The following is a 20,267-nucleotide window of genomic DNA, read 5'->3' on the forward strand; positions in this document are numbered from 1 at the left end:
TGGAGCATTGTGGGACAGTTCCTGGGGGACTGTTAGGGTTGACACAGATCACACAATGTTTACACTTGCACCACATTGACCTCAGGTCAACCATGGCTGCATGCTGTTAGGGGAGGTGGTTGTACTGCATCACAATCAGGAAGAATTTACATCGAACAGAGACAAATTTGAGCATAGATACATGTACAAAGAGGTCAGTGCAAGACAACTTACATCAACCCATCTTTGTAATACAGACCAGGCCTGGGACACAGAAAGGGGAGGTAGGCTCAGAGGAGACCAACAAAAGCGTAACTGGCACCATCAAGAAAGCACAGGAGTTAGGATTTTTGGACATTTCACTGCGAGCGCTAAAACTTTGTGCCAGCTACTAATAAAGCGTGAGCTTGTGAACATGACCAAACTCAGTAGCTCGCTGACCCATTTCAGCCAGTGGCACTGAGGGGTGTGCCACGCTCTCATGTACTGCAATGCGTCTTCTCTGTAGCATCTGGTGCTGGTCACTGGCAGAGACTGGCACATGGAATAGATGGACCACTGTTCTGCTCCAGCCTGGCAATTTCTCTCTTCCTAAAAGGAAGTAGCCCCCCTGACCGGGATGCAACCAAGCCCTATAGTGGAAACTACTGTAGTTCTGAGAGTCTGCAGAAGGGGAAAGTACAGTGACTGCATTTAATAAGCGCGCTCATAGCTTCTACAGCAGTGGTCACCAATGCTATTAACTGGTCGATCCTGGAGCCTCTGACAGTCAATTGCAATCTCTGACCACTAAAAGTCCAACAGTGCAGCTAAGCTAAGGCAGCCCCAGCTCCATCCACTCCACTAAGTGGTCAGCATGTCCCTGTGGCCCCTGGGAGGGCAGGGGTCTCAGCATGCTGCTCCTGCCTGCAAGCACTACCCCCACAGCTCCCATTGGCTGGGAATGGGGAACTGCGGCCAGAGAGAGCTGTGGGGATGGTGCTTGCAGGCAAGAGTAATGCACTGAGCCCCGTGCCCCATCCCATGGGCCTCAGAGGCATGCTGGCCACTTCCAAGAGCAGTATGAGGCCAGGGAAAGCAGAGACCCTGCCTTAGCCCCACTGCACTCCCAACCGGGAGCCACCCAAGGTAAGTGCTGCCAGGCAGGACCCTTCACCCTTCCTGCACCTCAACCCCAGCCCCTCCCAGAGCCATCACCCCAAACCCCCTCTGGCACCCCAACCCCCTGCCCCAGCCCTGAGCCCCCTCCCAGACCCCGCCTCTTGTACTCCCTCCTTCATCTCCAAACTCTGCCCCAGTCCAGAGCTCCCTCCTGCACCCAAACTCCCTTCCAGAGCTTGCACTCCTCAGCCACTCCTGCATTCTAACCCCAGGCTCAGCCCAGAGCTCCATCCCACACTCCAACCCCTTTGGCCCGAGCCCTAAGCCTGCACCCCTGTCATAAACAGATAGCTAAGGGTTAATGTCTCTTTCACCTATAAAAGGGTTAACAAACAGTAACCTGAAACACCTGACCAGAGGACCAATCAGGAAACAAGACTTTTTCAAATCTGAGTGGAGGGAAGTTTTGAGTGTGAGTTTCTTTGTTCTTCATCTTGGGTCTGTGCCCTCTCGGCTCTGAGAGTGATTTTTCTATCTCTAGGTTTTCTAATCTTCTGTTTCCAAGTTGTAAGTACAAGGATAGTAAGACAATAGGTTTATATTGTTTTTTTGTATTTACATGTGTGTAGTTGCTGGAATGTGTTAAATTGTATTCTTTTTGGATAAGGCTGTTTATTCATTTTTTCTTTTAAGCAATTGACCCTGTATATTGTCACCTTAATACAGAGACTATTTTTAATGTCTTTTTCTTTCTTTTTTATATAAAGCTTTCTTTTTAAGACCTGTTGGAGTTTTTCTTTAGTGGAGAATCCAGGGAATTGAGTCTGCAGCTCACCAGGGGATTGGTGGGAGGAAGAAGTCAGGGGGAAAAATCTCTGTGTGTTAGATTTACTAAGCCTGACTTTGCATACCCTCTGGGTGAGGGGGGAGAGAGGTTAGATCTCTCGGTGCTTGTGTTTCACGGACTTGAAGCAGGGAGAGTGGAATCCCTTTGTTTAGATTCACGGAGCTTGCTTCTGTATATCTCTCCAGGAACCCAGAGAGGGAACACCTGGAGGGGAGGAGGGGGAAGGGAAATGGTTTATTCCCCTTTGTTGTGAGACTCAAGGAATCTGAGTCTTGGGGTCCCCCAGGGAAGGTTTTGGGGAGACCACAGTGAGCTAGGCACTGTATAATTCCTGGCTGGTGGCAGCAATTACCAGGTCCAAGCTGGTAACTAAGCTTGGAGGTTTTCATGCTAACACCCATATTTTGGACGCTAAAGTCCAGATCTGGGAAGAAATGTTATGACAATCCCCTCCCAAACTCCAACTCTTGGAGCAATGGAATTGAGTGAGCTAGGCAGGCCCTTGGAGAAGGGGCAGGGTAGATCCTGGGTTGCACTTAAATTAAAAAAAGTGATCCTGTGCATAAAAAGGTTGGAGATCAGTGTTCTACAGCATGTTACAAGGGAGGGTAACACTGAACAGCCCATGGCTGACTTTGCAGGGGAATTGCATCCATTTCTCTGGGGGAATTCCTTTCCTTTCCACATGACTTTCCATGCTAAAGCTTGACAAACCAGAACAGACAGCTCCAAAAATAAATGTCCTCCTTTGCAGGAAAGGCTCACAGGTAGGGCATACAGAACAGTGCCGGTACTCCAAAGCAATTAAGGGGCTAGGATCGATATTTTTTTTTAAATCTGTCCTGCTGCCCCCTTCTCGCCAGGGTGAATTCTGCTTCCCTGAAAACTGGCACTATGGCAAATGAAGCATAAAATGACAGCAAAGTTCAGTAGGAAACCAGTACCAGGAATTAGTAAAAGGTCACACCTCCTTCCAGTGCCCAGGACAACAAACTGCAGTTTTCTTCATAGGCCGAGGCCGAGGAGAGAAGTCTCATCTATAGGTTGTGTCCTATGGCCAGTGAAGAGTGGCTAATAAAAACTAACTTAAAACTTAACCAATCAGGCATTTCACCTGATTAACCTTAACCCCTCAGATTGTCACTCAGGGGTTTCACCAACTACGGGTATTGAGCCCAGGCCTAGTGACTGAACTCAGAACTGGATGGAGAACTATCAGTAGGGCATCCAGCTGGGTTACTGAACAGGAGCACCAGTAACTGAAGATAAAACCCTCCCACTCACCTACCTATTTGCACAGACAAGAACAGTCTGACGAAACACCTTTATTTTTAAGAGTATTTATTGTTCAGTACAAAGTCTTCCAACATATACATGTAAGCAGAGTCAGGATAAGCTCTACCCTGACATCTGGTGGAAAGAAGTTCAGAGAGTGTATTTGCATAGGCACGCCTACCCTATCCCAGACTGCCGAGCTGTGGGACTGCTTGGTGACAAATGACTCACCCTCAGTTGGGTGGTACTTGCTAGACAAGGGACATGGGTTCCAAAACCCAGTGAATTGAGAGAGGCTGGGGACAGGTATCTGTGTCTGGTTGTGCAGTCTCCTTGTGGAGCCAGAAGCACCAGTTCCACTCTCTCCACTGTGAAATGTCAGAGTTGATTTTTTTTATTCCCTCAAGAATCTAAATACAGGTTATTGAGCTGAACTCACTTTGGGCTAATGGTGCACTAGCACTGGGGCTCCCCTACTAAGAGCTGAGATCACTAAGGCCATGTCTACACTTACAGTTTTGCAGCGCTGGTAGTTACAGCTGTGTTAGTACAGCTGTATAGGGCCAGCGCTGCAGAGTGGCCACACTTACAGCAACCAGCGCTGCAGTGTGGCCACATTTACAGCACTTGCAGCGCTGTTGGGAGTGGTGCATTGTGGGCAGCTATCCCACATAGCACCTCGTCCCATTTCGGCGCTGTGGCTTGTGGGAAGGGGAAGGAAGTGTGAGTGTCTTTCCGCTTCCTGTTCCAACGCCCCGTGGTGCTTTGCTACACATTCCGAGCAGTTTGGCGGCATTGTGATTCTACAGCGCTTTTTCTGCGATTTTTGTTATAAATGGAGCCTGAGCAGCTGACGACCTTATTGATGAATGTTGCCAGCACATCACGCATGGCAGTGGAGCTATTCCTTCAGCTGCAAAGTGAGAGTGACAGTGACAGTGAGGAGTCAGACGATGATATTGAATCGCCTCACGGTGAAGACAGTAAATTGCTTGTGGCAGTAACAGACGTGCTCAGCTCCGTGGACCGGCGCGTTTGGGCTCGGGAAACCAGCACTCAGTGGTGGGATCACATCGTCCTGCAATCCTGGGATGACGAGCAGTGGCTGCAGAACTTTCGGATGAGAAAAGCCACTTTCATGGCACTGTGTGCTGAGCTCGCCCCTACCCTGCGGCGCAGGGACACGAGATTGAGAGCTGCCCTGCCAGTGGAGAAGCGGGTGGCTATTGCAATCTGGAAGCTGGCAACTCCAGACTGCTTCAGATCGGTGGCGAACCAGTTTGGAGTGGGAAAGTCTACAGTTGGAGTGGTGCTGATGCAAGTTTGCATAGCCATTAATCGCACCCTGCTAAGAAGAACCGTGACTCTTGGGAACGTGCAGGACATTGTGGATGGCTTTGCAGAAATGGGGTTCCCTAACTGTGGAGGGGCAATAGATGGGACGCATATTCCTACTCTGTCACCACCCCACCTGGCATCAGAGTACGTTAATCGCAAGGGGTATTTCTCCGTGGTTCTGCAAGCGCTTGTGGATCACCGTGGGCCTTTCACTGACATTTACTCAGGATGGCCCGGAAAGGTGCATGATGCATGCATCTTTAGGAACAGTTCCCTGTTCAGGAGGCTGAGGGCTGGGACTTTTTTCCCAGACCGCAAGATCACAGTAGGGGACGTCGAAATGCCCACTGTGATCCTTGGAGACCCCGCTTACCCCTTAATGCCCTGGCTCATGAAACCATATACAGGGAAGCTTGACAGGAGCAAGGACCGGTTCAACTACAGGCTGAGCCGGTGCAGAATGACTGTGGAGTGTGCTTTTGGCCGTTTGAAAGCCTGCTGGCACTGTCTTTATGGGAAGCTAGATTTGGTGGAAAGCAGCATCACCGCTGTTATATCCGCGTGCTGTACCCTCCATAATATTTGTGAAGGGAAGGGTGAAAGATTCAGTGAGGAATGGACCTCCGAGGTTCGACGCCTAGAGGATGAGTTTGCTCAGCCAGAGAGCAGGGCTAATAGGGAGGCCCAGGAAAGGGCTTCAAGGATTAGGGATGCTTTAAGGGAGCAATTTGATGCTGAGAGCCAACAGTAATGTTTGATGCATTTGATGTGCTTTGCTTTACCTTAGTGTATAATATTTACCACTTCCAGCAATAATATAACGTAGTGAAAAAGAAAAAAAACCTTTATTCAACATACAGTACATAACAGGCAAGGGGGTTGGGGTGGTGGACTGTACATTCACAGGTTTGAATATGTCCTATTTTGATCACTATTCAATGTCTGCTGCACTTCAGGATTACTATGCTGCAGAATAATGGGAGTGGAGTGAACAGGGTAAGAATTATAGTTATCAGGGCTGGTAGGTGATTGTACAGGTGTTGGGGGCAGCTGGGGATAATAAGGAACTGGCTGCTGGAGAAAGTTGTTTTGTGGAAATACTGGGGAACAAGGAAGAGGGCTTTGGGAGGGCTGTGGGTTACAATGGTACATATTTGTCTGCATGGCTACAAGAGACTCGAAAGACTCAGTTTGGCGAGCCAGGAGGCTTATCATCTGCTTTGTGGTTTTCTTGGCAGACAATTCCTTTCTCCTGCTTTCTGTTTGCCTCCATTCATGTACACTCTGTCTCCATTCATACATCTTCTCTCTCCATTCCTGTGTCTTCCTACTTTCTCTGTTGTAGTGGCTCATAACAGATTTGATCAATTCCTCTTTAGATTTTCTAGGATTCCGTCTCAAGTTCTGCAACCTACGTGAGGCCGGTGATCCGGCTGCAGTAGTCAAGGTCACTAGAAAAAAGAGAGATAGAACCATGTAATACACAGAGGCTACATTGTTTATTATCGCACATTGAAGGACTTTTTAGACTTTTGGTAGCATCCTTCTCACATACCTCACATAACACAGAGAGGGCAGGGAAGCTAAGTCACGGCGAGCAATGGGGTGAGTGGTTTTGCCCCGATTTCCCCTTGGGAGTGGGAATTGACCAATGGGTCACTGGGGTTTATCAGCAATGGGTACAGGAGGTAGCTGGTGTCCTGAAGAGGGGACAGTAGTGAACAGGAAGGTGGTGAGCTGCTTGGGGGGGGGTTGTTCTTTGGTCCGCGTTCACGCCGTCCTGCTGGTGAGGGGGGGGAGGAAGCACCGCGGTGCTGGATGCCTGCTTGGAGGGGGGTGCATAACACCAGAGCACACCGCGTGGATGCTTATGTGCTGGGAGGGGGGGTGGGGAACACCGGAGCACACCACGTGGATGCTTATGTGCTGGGAGTGGGGGTTGGGAACACCAGAGCGCACCGTGGTGCTGGATGCCTGCTTGGAGGGGGGGTGGGGAACACAGGAGCACACCGCGGTGCTGGATGCCTGCTTGGAGGGGGGTGCCTAATACCGGAGCACACCGCGTGGATGCTTACGTGCTGGGAGGGGGGGTTGGGAACACCGGAGCGCACCGCAGTGCTGGATGCCTGCTTGGAGGGGGGGTGGGGAACACAGGAGCACACCGCGGTGCTGGATGCCTGCTTGGAGGGGGGTGCATAACACCGGAGCACACCGCGGTGCTGGATGCCTGCTTGGAGAGGGGTGCATAACACAGGAGCACACCGCGTGGATGCTTACATGCTGGGAGGGGGGGTGGGGAACACCGGAGCACACCGCTTGGCTGGCTACGTGCTGGGAGGGGTGGGGTTAACAACAGAGTGCCATGGGCTGGGGAAACACGAACCTGGCGCCCTGCACTCAAGTATCCCTAAACTCTCAACAGTGTTTCCTACTGCCAGACATATCACTGCTGCGTGTTACCTGGGAAGAGAGGGAGGGTCTTCTACAGGAATGTGGATACAGCCCTGGCCCCTATGCAGCTTGCCTGTGTGCAGCCATGGTCCCCCCACCCCTCGCTGCACAGTGGATTGGACGAGTTAGCCTGACCGGGACAGGGACCACGGCGGCTCTCCCGATCAACTTGAGAAAGCAAATTGCAAACGCTCTTGCTGCAACTTTTCAAGAGATTACCGAGGCAGATTACAGAGACGTGACAGAGCAAATCAATGGGCTATTCCACGTTTAGGCATGCATGCAGGCAGCCATAACCAAAACCCTCCTCTCCCAAAATATAAAAATCTACTTACCCCGAGCACGATCCTCAGTTTCTTCCTCACCATCAACTTCCAGCTGCTGCAACTGGCTAGCCTCCTCCTGGCTTGAGAAGAGCTCCTGGCTGCATGTGTACTGGGACTCCGGGGTGTCTCCCTCCACGCCGGTAGCCTCACTGTCGCTGTCCTCTACAACCTCCCCCACTTCTCCCTGCTCTGAACTCTCCATTGTGCTCCTAGGATTGGCAGTGGGATCACACCCAAGTATGGCATCCAGCTCCTGGTAAAAACGGCAGGTCGTGGGGGCAGCTCCTGAGCAGCGATTTCCCTCACGAGCTTTGCAGGAAGCACTCCTCAGCTCTTTAATTTTGACCCTGCACTGCAACGCTTCCCGTTCATGGCCCCTTCTCATCAAGGACTGCGATATCTGCCCATAGGTATCATAATTTCTCCTTCTGGAGTGCAGCTGTGCTTGCACAGCCTCCTCTCCCCAAACACTTATGAGGTCCTGCAGCTCTGCATTGGTCCATGCTGGGGCTCGTTTGGTGCGTGGAGGCATGGTCGCTGAGTGATTGATTGATTAATTGCACTCCACACCTGGCTGAGCAAACAGGAAGGGGATTTTTAAAATTCCCGGGGCATTTAAAGGAGGGGTCAGGTGAGCCCAGGGCAGCGGAGTTTGCATGATTACCAGAGAGGCTTCTAAGGTATGCTGGGATACCTGCTTATGCCACGGAGGTCAATAAAAATGCTGGTGGGTGTCTACACTTGCTGACCAGCGCTGGATCACCAGCGCTGGATCCTCTACACCCGAGGCTCGACCGGGTGTACAGCCAGCGCTGCAACCAGGGAGTTGCAGCGCTGGCCGTGCTGTGCAAGTGTGTACACCACCTAAGTTGCAGCGCTGTAACCCCCTCACCAGCACTGCAACTCTGTAGTGTAGACAAGACCTAAGAGTTGAAATCACTAAAGAGCTGAAATTACTGAGCTGAGAGCACTGAGTACTGTGCTAACTAGTAGGGGAGCCTGAAGCTATACTGTGGAACAGAGCAGCTGGCGGAGTGGAGCAGTTGCGGGGACGGCTGGAGTGGATCACAGGACAGCTGGTGGCAGCGGAGCGGCTGACAGAGTGGAGTAGCTGTCGGACGGGTGGAGCGGCCCACAGAGCGAGTGGAGCTGAGCAGTTTGCAGAGCGAACTGGAGCAGCTCATGGAGCAGAGCAGCTGGTGGAGCGGAGCAGTTTCTGAGGATGGTTGGAGGAGCAGAGTGGAGCGGCTGGTAAAGCGGAGCAGTTCGTGGAGAAGGCGGAAGCAGAACCCACAGAGAGGCAGGACAGTTGGCTCCGGACCACGTAAGGTGCCCCTTTCTACCCAGGCTGGGGGGAGGGACCTCTACAGATAAACTCTCGAATCTGGGGTGGCATTGACCAGAGACTTTTGGGTTGTTGGACTTTGGGGTGATTGGACTTAAAACCCTAAGGGGAAAAAGGACATTGCCAAACGTACTTGGAGGTGGGTTTTTGTTTATGGTTTGTGTTATAACCCAGTTTGTGGTGTTTCTCCAATGAGATGCTGCATTGATTTCTTCCTTTATTAAAAAGATTTTGCTACACTCAGACTCTGTGCTTGCGAGAGGGGAAGTATTGCCTCCTAGAGGCGCCCAGGGGGGTGTGGTATGTGAGTGTCCCAGGTCACTGGGTGGGGGCTCGAGCCGGTTATGCATTGTGTTACTGAAACGGAACCCCTCGATACTGAACCCGGCCCTTGTTGCTGCCAACTCAGAGGAGCAGAAGGGTTACATACACAAGTCTATGAAAAACAAGTACAAATATTGCACATGGGGGCATATTCTGTGCATACAAGTGCTGTAAACCAACTTTTAAGGAGGGAAACTTACTGCTAACACACACCCCACCCTCCCCAACTCCAAAATTTGGGGCCCTTTCCCCAGCACTTCTGGAGTAACTGGATGGAAATGAGGAGTAGCCAGCCTCCTGGCAGGTGGATCCCTACCAAACAGCCTGCTCTGTCACTAGGTTCCTCTCTTCCCATGGTCCCCTCTGACAGAGCATTGTAATTTGTGCTGATGGACCCAGAACTCCCTACATTCAGCAGAGGACATGTCAAATGTATAGCAGTGCCCACTTCTCCCTCTGCTGCCCCTGCCAATGGATTCTTGCCTTCTGCTACAGAATACCCTGTTAGCTGGGTCCTTAGACTTACAAGTTCCATCTTTACAGTAGGAAGAAAGGAGTGCTAACTTAAGTTAGCTAACAGGTGATAACTAGCCTAGTGAATGTAATAGCCTAGTGAACGCAAACCAGTTCATAGTTTTCACATGAGTCAGCAGGTCTAAGTAAAGACTATGGGGGAGGTTAGTTTTTAACTTAACCTGCTAGCTCATGGGAATACCACAGACTTCTTTGTCCACACTAGGATTTTACCTTGACTTAGTTCACTCAAGTTAAGAACAAACCTTTTTCTTGTGGGGAAGACAAGATCCCAGATGTAACCTCATAACAGATGTCCCATGAACAGATGAGTGTGCGAGTGTCACGGACTCACAGATTGTGCCCACTCTTGGCCCCGTGCAGTCTGTGGGGGATGCCCCTTTCAATGAGACAGACCTTTTCCTGGGGGTCCTCTCTCTTTCGGGGTTAGTCCCCCCCACCTCCTGGAGCCGCACCTCTGAGCCTTAGCATGTCTGTCTCTCGCCATGGGCTCCCTCAGGGAGTCCACTCGCTCTGGAACCCCAGGGCCACCCCCCCCCAAAGGGGTTGATGCAATCCTATTCTCTAGACCAGAGTGACTGTCAGCCAGCATAAAACAGGAGGGTTTATTGAGCATTGAACACAACATAGGAAACTCTCAGGGCCTCAGGCCTGGCCTCCCTCAGCACAACACATCCCAGTCTCCCCTGCATCCCAGTGGGCTCTGCCTGCTCCCTCTCTCCAGCCCAGAGCCCCCCTGCTTCCCAGCTGGGCATCTGAGATCACTGGCCCCAAGCCCCGCCTCTGTCCATTGTCTTCTCTCCAGGTAAACAGGATCATAAACAGGGTTGCCTGGGCCTCCTCTCCTCTCAGCCCTGCAACCAGCTGGCTAGGTCACTGGGGTATTCTCTTCACAGCCTATTGTCTTCTCACTGGCCAGAACCAGCTGAGACCCTTGAGCTGGGTCTCCAGGTCATCAGTCGCTGGGGTATCCGTCCTCCAGGCCATCAGCTGGGGTCACAAGTTCCCTCTCCGGTCCTCTGTAACAACAAACTCCCTCTCTATGCAACCCACTGGAAAACCACAAAAACACCAACCAACAAGAAAATCCCCCATTTCATCACATCTCTGCCCCCTTCGAGGCTGAATGGAGCAGGGTCACAGCCAGTGACCTGGGGAAGTTCAGGACCCCCGCCCCGTGATAAAGTATCGGCTATAACATTGACACTCCCCCTCACATGTACCACCTCCATGTCATAATCCTGGAGAAAGCAGCTCCATCTCAGCAGCTTGGCATTAGCCCCTTTCATTTGATGTAGCCATGTCAGGGGTGAATGGTCAGTTTACACAGTGAAGCACTGCCCAAATAGATATGGATGCAGTTTAAGGGCCCACACCACGGCCAGGCATTCCTTCTCTATGGCTGCATAGTGTTGCTCCCAGGCAGCAGCAGCTTCTTGCTCATGTACACAATGGGGTGTGTCTCCTCCTTAGTATCAGTTTGCATCAGCACCACACCCAGCCCTGTGTCTGACGTTTGAACACAAGGAAGGGTTTGTTACAGTCCGGGTTTACCAGCACCAGGCCTTGGATAAGTGCCCCCTTCAGCGCACAGAGAGCCCTCTGGCACTGCTTGGTCCAGACCACCTTGCCCGGCTTCCCCTTCCAACAAAGCTCAATGAGGAGAGCTGCTAGGGAGCTAAAGTGGGGCCAAACCTCTGGTAGTACCCTGCCATCCCAATGAAAGCCTGGACCTGCTTCTTAGTCTGGGGAGCGGGCCAATCCTTGATTACTTCCACTTCGGCCAGCTCCGGCTTCAGGTGGCTGCCCCCCACCTTGTGGCCCAGGTATGAAACCTCTGCCATCCCCACCTTGCACTTTTCAACTTTTATGGTCAGTCCTGCATCTTGGAGCTGACCCAGCACCTTCTTCACCTGGGACACATGTTCCTTCCAGGTCTGGCTAAAGACACAGATATCGTCAATGTACACCAGAGCAAAGTCCTCCATCCCCCTTAGCAACTGATCCATCAGGCACTGGAAGGTGGCTGGTGCCCTCGAGGCCACAAAGCAGGACCAGGAACTGGAAGAGCCCTATAGGGGTGGTTAAGGCAGACTTTGCCCTGGCCTCCAGGTCCAAAGGCACCTGCCAGTAGCCTTTGGTAAGATCCATGGTAGTGAGGTACTGGGTGCCCCCCAACTTATCTAGGATCTCATCGGTCCTAGGCATGGGGTAGGCCTCAGACATGGTGATGGCATTGAGCTTCCAATAGTCCATACAAAACCAGATCAACCCATCTTTCTTGGGGATCGGCACCACGGGTGAGGCCCAAGGGCTGGATCACCCCTAAATCCAGCATGTCCCTGACCTCTCTCTCCAGGTCCAGGGCTGTTTTCCCAGTGACTCTGAATGGGGAACACCTGATGGGAGGGTTGGCTCCTGTCTCCACCCAGTGGACAGCCAGGTTAGTGAGCCCAGGACAGTTGGAGAACAGCAGCCGGTATGAATGTAGCACCTCTCTGATCTCTGCCTGCTGGGCAGGGGTTAGCTTGTCTGAGAGGGGAATTGATTTCAGTGAGGGGTCAACCCCAGCCTCAGGGAGGAGTCTGTCAAAGTTAGAATCAGGACTCACAATTTGTCAGACCACTCTGTTTTATTAGCGCAGCGCTCTGCCAATAACACCCAGATAATGTGAATGGCCATGCAAGACCCAAATAGTCTTATTTATACAGATAAAAGAGCGGGAATTAGACAAAGGGACAAAGAAAGCAAAACAGTAAAATTCACCAGGGGCATAATAGCATGCATATCCTATTTCCTTTCTAACTCTTATCATCTAAGGCTAATATTTCACCAATTGCCCTTAAATGGTGCAATTGTTTATGTGAATGTCTATTCCTGACACCTGGATTGCAGCATTCCAACAGTTTTGCTTAAAGGTACAGACAGCATTTCTTTAATCTTTTCTATTTTCACAATATAATTCATTCTACTTTCACAAGTCCCACCAGAGGATCCTCTCCCTTCTCCTCCCACTGCCCGCACACAGCCAGCATGAAATTCTCCCTGTCCCAGTACGATTTCATCATGTTGACACGTGTGAAAGTAGAATGAATTATTTTGTAAAAGTAAGAATGGATTAAAGAAATGCTGTATGTACCTTTAAGCAGAAATAAAAAATGTTGAAATACAGGTGTCAGGGAAAGAAATATTAAGGCATAAACAATGAGTCCACTTAAGCTAATGGTGAAGCATTAACAGAAGATCAGTAACAGTTAGTAAGGAAATAAGATATGCATGTCTAGCCCAGGTAAACTTATCAGATTCTGCTTCCTTTATTATCTTGTTAAGTTCACGCCTTTTTATCTGTATAAATAAGAGTTTGTGTCTTGCATGGTGCTCACATTATCTGGGTGTTATTAGCAGAGCACTGTGCTAATAAAAGAGTGGTCTGACAAACTGAGTCCTGAGTCTAACTTTGACACGATACACCCGGTGGCTGTGTGCCTTGTTGGACAGTTCCACTACATAGTTCACCTCATTTATCTGTCTAATGACTTTGAAGCGGCTGTCCCAGGCAGCTTGTTCTTCCTCACAGGGATGAGGAGCATCACATGGTTTCCAGTAGCATATAAGCAGGCACATACTGAGCAGTCGTATGACATTCTGCTTCTTCTGTGCCCTTGCTAGGTTTTCCCTGGCCAAGCCTATGAGCTCCATGAGCTTTTCCCAGAAACACAGTACATACTCCATCATTGATTCTCCATCAGGAGAGGCCTTCCCTTCCCACTCGGCCCTCATCAAGTCAAGGGGTCCCCTCACTCTTCTCCCATACAGCAACTCGAAAGGGGAAAACCTTGTAGACATCTGGGGCACTTCCCTGTAGGCAAACAGCAGATGGAGTAAAAACTTATCCCAGTCCTGCAGGTGCTGGTCCAAAAAAGGTTCTCAGCATCATCTTTAGGGTCCCATTGAGCCTCTCCATCAGCCCATTGGACTGAGGGTGGTATGCTGAGGCCCAGGTTTGTCAGACAACACACTTCTCCCACAAGCACTGGAGCAGGGTTGACATGAATTTAGACCTCTGGTCTGTAAAGACCTCCTTGGGGAGCCCCACTCTGCTGAAGATGGTCAGCAGTGCATCTACCACGGTGTCTGCCTCACTAGAGGACAAGGCCACTGCCTTGGGCTAGCGAGTAGCAAAATCTACCACCACTAGAATGGGGTATCTGTCCTCCAGGCTATCAGCTGGGGTCCCAAGTTCCCACTCCGGTCCTCTGTAACAGCAAACTCCCTCTCCATGCAACCCACTGGAAAACCACAAAAAAAACCCAAGAAAATCCCCCACTTCATTGCAGCAAGGATTCCAGCTGAGGGAAGTTTTTCCAATCCTATAAAAGCCCATCTCCTTTTCTGATTCAGTACCCACCTCTACTAATTCAGGGGTGGGGCAGGGGAAAATGGTGTTAACTCCTTCCAGCACTGCCACAAAGTAGAGCTGGTCACAAAACAAAAACAAACCAACAAAACATCTACAAGACTTTTGAAAATTTCACTAACATTCTCGTTTAGAAGTTGGGTTGGTTTGATTTTTAGAACTGTTTTTGTTTTGTTTATTTATTTCTTGAAAATGGTGAATTTTTTTAAGCAAAAATTTATGGTGTTTGGCTTTTCAGTTTCTCTCTCAACCCCTCTTTTCACCTCCTTTCCTCCCTGTAACAGGTCCTCTGCCTGCCCCTCTTCCTGGGGCCCACTAGCTGCTCCAATAAAACACAGAGAAGCTTCTCCTTCTGCAGCATCCATGGCTTTATTTATACATGTTCTCCCACCATCAGTGATATACTCTATACAGAGAAGGCCTTACCATCTCCTCTTCTCTTCTAGCTGCCAGCCAGCCTTTATAGCCTTTGAATCCTCTGGCTCACAGGTGCAGCTAGTTCTAGAGGCCAGACACCAGACATCTCCCCAGCCCCAATCTATTTCCCCTGATTGGGGCTGGCTGAGCAGGGGCTAATTAGGTGTCTTTGCATCAGCACCCTGCTACAATCCCTTTTTTCCATTTTGCCACTGGAAGGGGAGGAGGGGAAAAGAAACAAAGGGTGAAAAAGGAAGAAAAGAGGAAAAGGAAAAACTGAACACTTTTTGGTTTTAATACAAAAAAATCAAAATTTTATTTGAACACAAGAGAGATCATTTTCACGATTTTCATTTCAGCTTCTAATTTCTTAAACTGGAGCTGCTTGAATATAAAAGTGATGCACCAAGGTCCACCTACTGGTGAGTAGAGGAAAATTATTTCCTTGTAGGTGATATTTTTGTTAATACAGCCCCACACTTATGCCAACAAGTCTCAGATCAGAAACTGACCCTTAGCCTCTGTGCAAAGATTATCATTTATGAAGTGTTTCTACAGCCCCCTCACCATCAGATCTGAGCACCTCACAAACACGAATGAATTTATCCTCCCAATGTATCAGGGAGGTTGTAAGTATTATTATCTCTAGTATTTTACAAAATGAAGCACAGAAACTTTAAGTGACTTGCCCCTGGACACAGGAGTCTGTGTCACAGCCTGGAAGTGAACTCCAATAGCCTGAGTCTTACTCCAGTGCCTGAGCTACAAAACCAACCTTCTCCTTCTGCCACTTGAATTACTGGAGAGAGATTAAAATACACACTCCCCCTCTAACACTGTACCACACTTTTTTGAGCAAGGATGCGAGAAAAACTGCTGAAGCCTAAAACTTGGAATTAAAAAACAAAATCGGCCTAATCCTGTGAGCACTTGTGCTCCTCTTGGGGCGGGAGCGGGAGAGAGGTTGTAGTGGAAATTATAGAGCAGTTATAAGCAATTGAAAAGTTCACTTCTGAGCATGCTCAGTGGGCATCTGCTCAAATTTTAGCAGTCTTATAAAGCTCTGCTGCCTTTACATTGCACATTTGCACAGACTTCCAGGCTGGCCACAGCTGCTGCATTCAGGCTGTTGCTAGGGCAATCTGTAGGAGGAACATTGTCTGAGGCAACGTTTGTCTTATTGAAACTCACACAGCAACCCTCCAAGTAAAAGCCACATCAGTATTAACACAAGGGAAGGAGAAAATAATGAACACAGGAAACAATTCATCTCATAATTTTCAGGCCATTCCACAACTTTGTTGCCTTCTGCTCATTCTAAAGTTTCTTTTTAAAAAAAAAACTGTTTTCTTTGCGATGGCTGCACTTTTGCAATGAACCAGATGCGACGCTGGCCTGCTATCCACCCAGACTCGCCAAAAATTGTCTCCAACCAAATTTCCCATCTTTCAACCATTCACTTCCATGAAGTGTGAATGTTGACACTTAACTGGGGCCATTTAAATATTACTTGCACCAGCAATCTCTTTCTTTCTTTCTTTCTTTTTTTTAAAGGAAAGGAAACTAAACACAAAAAACTGTGCTAATTCAGCAATAAACCTGCACAGTGACATTCACAAGAAGAGCAAAAGCTAATCCCTCAACAGCAATCTAAATACTACTGTATTGCACACAAGAGACATGGATTTTCCACTCACGTTCCTCAGTGTTAGTGTTTTACGCCCACTCAGCACAGGTGTCAATGACCACCCAGGTTATAAGAACATAAGAACAGCCGTACCGGGTCAGAATAAAGGTCCATCTAGCCCAGTATCTGTCTACCGACCGTGGCCAATGCCAGGTGCCCCAGAGGAAGTGAAGCTAACAGGCAATGATCAAGTGCCTCTCTGCTGCCATCCATCTCCACCCTCTGACAAACAGAGGCTAGGGACACCATTCTTTACCCTTCCTGGCTAAAAGCCATTTATGGACTTAGCCACCATGAATTTATCCAGTTCCCTTTTAAATATTGTTATAGTCCCAGCCTTCACAACCTCCTCAGGTAAGGAGTTCCACAAGTTGACTATGCGCTGTGTGAAAAAGAACTTCCTTTTATTTGTTTTAAACCTGCTGCCTATTAATTTCATTTGGTGACCCCTAGTTCTTGTATTATGGGAATAAGTAAATAACTTTTCCTTATCCACTTTCTTTACATCACTCATGATTTTATATACCTCTATCATATCCCCCCTTAGTCTCCTCTTTTCCTCCTCCTTATGTCTACATTGTTGCTGGGAGTGAACCTCCCAGGCAGACCTCACGCTAGTGGGACTCAAGTTAGAGCATTAAAAATCGCAGTGTGGATCTTGCTGCATAGGCAGAGACTCAGGCTAGCCAGCCATGCTTGGACAGGAATGAAACAGGATCCAAGCTGGGCTGGCTAGCCTGAGCCTCCGCCAGCACAGCAATGACCACACTGCTATTTTTAGCACACTACTTTCACCCCCACCAACACCAGGTCTCTCCCCATGGGCTGTGAGCTCCCAGCTGCAGTGTAGACATACTCACAAAGTGCAGTGCAATGGAGAACCAGTCCCACAGTGTGTAGTATTTGCTCCTCTTCTTTTTCTGGTTCAGTGTGTGCTTCAGTTCAGTAGGCTGCTATTATGTCACACAGTCTATGTACCAATATACGTGCCATGGAGCTGAGGTGATATGGCTGATGGGCCCTTACAATCACAGGAAAAGCTGAAGTTAAAACTGTGCAGCTTTGATATACATTGATGTAGTTTTTGGCATTTCAGTTTATAGTTGTTCCATTTTAATTCAGTCAAGGGGAAGGGATAGCTCAGTGGTTTGAGCATTGGCCTGCTAAACCCAGGGTTATAAGCTCAATACTTGAAGGGGCCACTTAGGGATCTGGGGCAAAATCAGTACTTGGCCCTGCTAGTGAAGGCAGGGGGCTGGACTTGATGCTTCCAAGGTCCCTTCCAGTTCTAGGAGATAGGTATATCTCCTATTAATTATTATTATTATTATAGTCTCCATAGGAGACTGTCATGTGAAACTCTATCTAATGCCTTATTCAAGTTGAAATACCTCCAGTCTCCTCAGGGCCATCCTGAGGCATATGTGACTGCGTAGGGCACCCAAAAATTTGGGGCATCACCAGGACAGCAGTAAGAGAGGGTCGGTTCCCACACACCCAGCATGTGCTGCAGTCTCCTTAGGCAGGGTCCGTATTCACAGAGCCGACCGGCGCGGCACATTCTGTGTAAGAGAGAGTGTACAGGGCAGGAAACTGCCTGTCCGCCACCATGAGGCAGCCTGGGCCACTTGGTATCCTTTGCTGCCTCATCCCTCCCCCCGAGGCTGCAAGCACGGGCTGCTGCAGCATCTGCTGCGTATGAAGCTCGGTGTGTATCAGCAATGGGGAGAGGGTGTGGTTCTGGGTGTCCGCGGGCCGGGGTGGTGGCTGTGCCCCAAGTCAGGCATAGGGGCACCAGTTTAATAATACTGCGTAGGACCCCATAAATCCTAAGGACGGCCCTGTCTCTGCATTTCTTTTGGGCATTATCCTGTCAAAGAAAGAGATTAAGATACCTTGGCATTACTTTTTTCTGATTAACTCATCTTGGCTATTCGTTGCCTTACTATTTATCATGTATTTGCCTGGAGGCGCTCAGGTTTTGAGCCTGATTGCACTATGTGCAGTCATTTACACCAGGGCAAAGTGGTGTAAAAAGCACCATTCTGATGTGGTATCACTTGCCCTGGTGTAAATGACACCACAAAGTGCAGCGTAGCAGGGAAACAGGCCTATTGACATCTCTGTTGATTCTTCTAGCCAGCTGCAGGCAATGCAGTTAAGCTTTCTCGTGTGTAATTCCTGGAGCCCCTTTTGGCCCCTGTGTGCTATGTTTACTCTTGACCAGTATTGTGGGACCTCCCCTGCACTCCAGGTTCTCCCCAAAAGGATCGCCAGCTCTCTGCTAGCCTCATGCTCTTTAGGATGAATTTCACTGGCGCATATTGATTTGAATTAGTGCAAGTTACCCAGATATCCTTCAGCCTGTTCCATCCTGAGTCTGGTCTCTCTCTTTCCTCATTAACTATGATTATGTTAAGTATCTTGTCACTCACCCTTAGAGTGACAGCTGAAGCCAAAGAGCTACTCAGCACTGCAGCCTCTTTAGTATGTGATGGGCTCTCTCTCCCTGGTATGTAGGTGACCTACCTGTGCACTTTCCTTTGTCAGCCTCCTGCTTTTTATGTACTTATAAACCATTTAACTTGTTCCTTTTGCTCACACCCACTCATTTTGTGCCTTTACCTTCCTGACTTTACTTCTCAACCTCTCTACTCTTTGCAATTCCCTTTCCCCATTATTTTATATCTATTGTTCCTTTTTTCAGTGTCAGGGCTCTAAAGTGCCTCTGGTGAAGTCACACTGCTCTTCCCCAGGTGCAGAAGGAGAGAGCTGTCTCAGGGGTGTTAAAAGAACTGCCGTCCCAAGTCTGTATAGTCAACTACCTGATAAACTTGGGGAGGGAGAAGGATGTCCCAGAGTCACTGACTAGGATGGCTCTGCCTCAGGTGTGCAGGGGAGAAATGAAGAGTGCATTGTCCCAGGTGTGAAGAGAAGCTACCTCAGGATAAAGAGGGGGAATCACTCCAGAACGCAAAGGCGAAATCCATTCCCATATGCTTTACAAGTGGGTTTCCTTCTCTGTGATTATGAGCACTTCCTTGGCTGATGGGGATGAGATCCTGTATTCTGCTTTGGGGCTCTCCAATGGTTCAGACACGCTAGCCCGTTGCTTCTTTGGCTGAGGCAAGTCCTCCGCTGGGGAAGTGAGTTGCTTTAGCCTCTGCAGAGAGACAGGCAGACAGACGGAATCTCTGTTAATTAAACTGGTAAACAAACTGACACCCAATAGCAATCCACAGTAATTGTTGTGGGCAAAGGCATTTCAGAGAACTAATCCTCTCCACTTTCCATTCCTCTCCTCAGTCTTCACACAAACACATTCACACACACACTCTTAACTTTTCTGATCTTTAGCCAGTTCTCATCCATGATTATTCAACCTCCAGGCTTACAATGTTTCTATTTGTTTACATTTTGGGACACATGTATCACAAGGCACACTAGAGATGTATTTATGGGAGGAGGGACGGTCTTCTGTTTAAGGCACAGGAGTGGGAATCAGTACACAAAGGTTCTATTCCTGGTTCTGCCTCACATCTCCAGTGGCCTCAGACAAGCCCCTTGTGACTTAATTTGTCTGTGGTGCTGAGCAGTTACACCTTCCGCTGACTTCATGGGAGTTGTGGCTCCTCTGAACTTATCCAATTCGGAGGGCTAATAATAAAAAACTTCTGCTCAGTCACAGATCCAGTTCACGTCAATAGAAAAATCAGCATCTTCAGCTCTTTGTACCCATGTCATCAACTGTAAAACAGGGTTACTAATACTGCCCTCCTTACAGGGGTCCTGGGAGGCTTTCATTGGAGGCTGTGCCATGCTTTGTGATCATTGGTTGGAAAACGCTAGGTAATATTATTATCCCACTGCACACACCGACCCATAGAGCAGTGCCATAGAGAGAGATACTTTTACCTACAGATTTCCCCCCCTCCATGTTTCTAGCATTCGTCTCATACCCTATACCCTCCTAAGACCCTGCACTCCCTGGGACTACCACAAAGTGGTTCTCAGACTCATTGAGCATCAAAACACTTCTCTAACAGACATTGATATTCATAGCTACATGTGTCTTTCTACTCAGACTGTCTGGCTCAGCACACACCACTCATCTGATCACATGATTACAGACCGTATCACAAACAGGGCTGAGCAATTAACTCATTTATATAATTAATTTTGACACTTTCGCTTTCTGTTTGTGAATTGTCTGCCAACAGATTGTT

At 49.0% G+C, this 20,267-nt stretch overlaps 2 protein-coding genes across 9 annotated transcripts in view; both read right to left on the reverse strand.

Annotated features, from left to right (window-relative positions):
• LOC127031580 (sodium- and chloride-dependent betaine transporter-like) overlaps positions 1-20,267 on the reverse strand; it is a 348,260-nt gene that overhangs the window by 257,674 nt on the left and 70,319 nt on the right. For 6 of the 8 annotated variants that reach the window (XM_050918540.1, XM_050918567.1, XM_050918556.1 and 3 more), the window contains one exon: positions 14,639-19,204. In XM_050918540.1, the coding sequence (XP_050774497.1) occupies positions 19,043-19,204 (162 nt within the window). In that variant the 3' untranslated portion in view covers positions 14,639-19,042. Of the gene's footprint in view, positions 1-14,638; positions 19,205-20,267 lie in introns of those variants that run through there. The other 2 variants (XR_007768566.1, XR_007768568.1) reach the window with 2 other exon arrangements.
• On the reverse strand, positions 5,359-7,623 carry LOC127031922 (uncharacterized). Its single transcript, XM_050918949.1, has 2 exons — positions 7,327-7,623; positions 5,359-5,991 (listed from the first exon to the last, which is right to left on the reverse strand). Exons 1-2 carry the CDS (start codon positions 7,517-7,519, stop codon positions 5,441-5,443), a joined length of 744 nt encoding a protein of 247 aa, XP_050774906.1. The 5' UTR covers positions 7,520-7,623; the 3' UTR covers positions 5,359-5,440.

Source organism: Gopherus flavomarginatus, chromosome 1 (genome assembly GCF_025201925.1).
Source record: "Gopherus flavomarginatus isolate rGopFla2 chromosome 1, rGopFla2.mat.asm, whole genome shotgun sequence".
NCBI lineage: Eukaryota > Metazoa > Chordata > Testudines > Testudinidae > Gopherus > Gopherus flavomarginatus.